At 35.3% G+C, this 3,432-nt stretch overlaps 1 protein-coding gene across 1 annotated transcript in view; it reads right to left on the bottom strand.

Annotated features, from left to right (window-relative positions):
- Positions 1-500: 500 nt before the first annotated feature.
- The window catches only part of TRIADDRAFT_62368 (uncharacterized protein), a gene marked incomplete at both ends in the record, with an annotated part of 6,857 nt that continues 3,925 nt past the window's right edge, over positions 501-3,432 (bottom strand). Inside the window, 11 exons of the mRNA XM_002118292.1 lie at positions 501-815; positions 903-950; positions 1,086-1,277; positions 1,442-1,603; positions 1,772-1,909; positions 2,004-2,098; positions 2,178-2,316; positions 2,429-2,579; positions 2,631-2,746; positions 2,836-3,039; positions 3,136-3,300. Coding sequence (XP_002118328.1) covers positions 501-815; positions 903-950; positions 1,086-1,277; positions 1,442-1,603; positions 1,772-1,909; positions 2,004-2,098; positions 2,178-2,316; positions 2,429-2,579; positions 2,631-2,746; positions 2,836-3,039; positions 3,136-3,300 — 1,725 coding nt within the window. The remainder of the gene's footprint in view (positions 816-902; positions 951-1,085; positions 1,278-1,441; positions 1,604-1,771; positions 1,910-2,003; positions 2,099-2,177; positions 2,317-2,428; positions 2,580-2,630; positions 2,747-2,835; positions 3,040-3,135; positions 3,301-3,432) is intronic.

Here is a 3,432-nt window from a genome sequence, read left to right on the forward strand (position 1 = left end):
ATGGATAGAAGTGATGTTGATTTAGTTTATTAATAGCTGAAGAGATCGCCATCTACAGTATTACAAGACTGTCATCAATATCTACTTTAGACTAGATGGGATGCTTAATGATAGATAGGCTGCAATTTTGCAATCCATTTTCTCCATCCCTATGTTGATCTTTATGTTCTCCTCCTATTTTACCAATGTTTTGTTACAGATGTTTTTCCTTTTCTCTTTCAAGTCCCTCTTTGACTACGATTTGTAATAGACATTAAACTAACTCAGCAATTGCATTGACCATAGACTAGACATAGACTGCTTTTAATCATGCTTTGGTTTATTTATTTTTGGGTATTGGTTTTACTGACATTGGGGGTGTACTTTATCCATCTTATATACACTATACACATCAATCATATTCATTGATTATGGAAGCAATATTAACTTAGTTTATTGTCACTCTCGTTAAGTTGCATTGGGTACAAGATACAAGATTAACTTTCCATGTCATGCAAATATCATGTCTTTTTCACGTGGGTTACTAAGCAGTAATCCTGATCACTCCGAATGTAATCCTTTCTACTCCTGATGATGAGTTGAGAGTGTTGAAGATTCCATTGCATGTCCCATATCCGGAAGTGAGGGAATGGTAGAGTGATTTGTAGCTGTAGTGTTTGGGGGTTATAAATATTCAAACTAGAGTATTTTTCATATAGGATTAACTGCTTGTCCGACCATAGATTTTCATGGTTGAAGAATTGTGCTAAACTATCGAAGTATTTGATATTGTCTTTGTATCTTTTCATGCGTAAATGTCCATTTTCGTTGAGTATCTATAGGCATATAATTTTATGATTAGCACAACCTACGTTCAACAATGACGACGTCACATTGATTGTATCCAGTTATCGTTGTCTTACTGCTATATGGTCTCCATTTTCCAGTAGTAGCAAAAGATCGACATAACCCTATAATGAATTGAATGGAATGTAACGATCAGCTATGGACTAGAGTAGAGCTCCTTACATAATCAACTCATTAGAGTCGTTGTCATCCTCCTTCCAACTCATTTCCATATTGACACTGCGATCATTATGACTTACCATTGCATTAGCAATCATTTCGGCATCTTTCTCTCCCCATACATCAACTAATTTTTCTTTCTTCATCCGAAGAGGCGAATGTTCAATCTTATGAGGGTTATAATTCATCATTATTTTACAGATTAATCCTTCCTCCCCTTGGTAGTCAATATTTTGCAGTAATTGATATTCACCATCCCCAAACTTGTAACACTACAATAAATTCAAGTTGGAAATGTCGTTATTGGTCGTCTCCATTTGCAATAGACGTCAAAGTCGACATTCAAGGCTATTTTCGACATGAAACTGAACAGTCAATTTATAGACGGTTCCACTTTAGAATAGAGATTAAATGGAAATAAATTATTCTAGCTTACTTTCAAGCTACGTCTATCATCTTTGTTTCTTTCCCAAACATAAAGATAATCATCATCAACATACACAACACGAGCACCATGACTCAATGTCAGTCGATTAACGCTCTTCTTTCCGGTCGTAAGGTTAACAGTTATTATCCACCTTGCTTTTGAGGAGAATATCTGAAATAAATCAATTCATTAATTCGACCAATTGACCTCCAACGTAATTGTAAAATCAGTTCAACAACTTCTCATGTTAGCTAATAAGCATTCTCATTTTCATCATCTTCTTCTAAATAATACTACCGTCATTTTCATACAAACTTCAAACTGGTATTTTCAACATACAGGAAAGAGAATGAGTGTGTTATCCTTCTTTCTATATCTGAAGCGTATCAAATCTTTAGCAGTCGATTCTTCTTCAAGTATTCCATTGATTAATTCCCTGTACTTTCTACAATCTTCTATACCTACAAACTCGATCAGCTGCAACCAATCAATATTATTCAATTCAATTCAATGGAGCAGAGGATTGAACAAAGTCGATAGAGCTACTAGTGCTGATGAAAGCTTAACCTACGTCGAATATGTTGACGGTAGTTTGGGGGTTACGTTGGGGTCTACCAACATCAACTGATTTTGTTTGAGAGATATCTTGCCAAGCAATTTTATCGCCTTAGTTTAATAAAAACGATTGTGACCATGAATGAATGCATGATTGAATTAGAGTTGTTGTACAACCATCATGTCTTACCTTGTAAACTATATTCATATACATTATGTAAGCCATAAATAAGCAATCGATTACTACCAGGAATAAACATTGATCGACCAGATTGATCAACTCTAGCACGAGATTGGACTTGATCACCACTCATTTTGAGTATGAGTTTCTACATATATCACAGTATTACGATATAGAACTAATATTACTGCACTATAAAATATTATGCTGATCTACTTTGTGACGCATCATGAATATGAGTAACCCAATATTGCACTAACCTTATAAGAACAGTCAATAGCGATCATTGACTGATCGCCTGATATCAAAATATTCTTAACGTTTCCAACATGTATTGGCCGAAACTGATTTTCAAATTCGATAGCTTGTTCCATTTTTAACAGACCAATTGTTGTACTTTTACTTCTAAACCTGTTATATGACAATATCATATAGGCTGCATCACGGTAGATGTTGATGTACCTTAAGGGCAAGCCATGTTGAAAATCATTGGTAGCAAAGTACCGACCATCATCCTTTGCATGGATGAAAGCAGGTACTTTGAATGATCGACAAGTCCGTTCCTGTGCATTCCACATCTATCCATCAAATTGATACAAATAGCTTTTATCAATTGGATCTAAGAGACGATATTTAACTTTACTGCATTTAGTCAATGGTAGCTTACTTCAATTTGACATTCATTAATCCAATTTTCCGGATCGTCAGGTTCATAGTTTTTATACTCCCCTCCTTCACTTTGATATTTTCTCCACCACAACAAGACACAAACACTATCTTGCATTAGTACCCATCGACAATATTCTATGTCGTATTGGCATGATATTTGCTTATTTGTAGGTGTAATGCAATTTCCCTCAATCTTCCAAATCTAATAATACACAACACAACAACAGTTGAACGCAACAGTTTTCAATCACTTGGCATGCTTAATTAATATTCGCTTAAACTCATATTCACTGCTAACCCTAACTTCACACAAATCTCCAGAGAGTGTCATAATAACATGGGTTTGAGATTGAGCAGGGCAAAATTGTACGGAATCAAAGTCAGTCTTAACGTCTTCCCCTTGATCGTTTTGGGCAAAGCTTATTTCTTCATTTTTATCGAGATCGTAAACGATCCACTCGTGCTAAGAATATTCAACAAATGAATGAAGAATTAACTTTACCATCAACTCAATCCTACTCAAATAGCAATGTGCTACCTTTCTGTTAAATTGCTTGAAGGCTGCAGTCCGACCGTCAGCTGAGATTCAACTTTC

This window comes from Trichoplax adhaerens, genomic scaffold (assembly GCF_000150275.1).
Source record: "Trichoplax adhaerens TRIADscaffold_42 genomic scaffold, whole genome shotgun sequence".
NCBI lineage: Eukaryota > Metazoa > Placozoa > Uniplacotomia > Trichoplacea > Trichoplacidae > Trichoplax > Trichoplax adhaerens.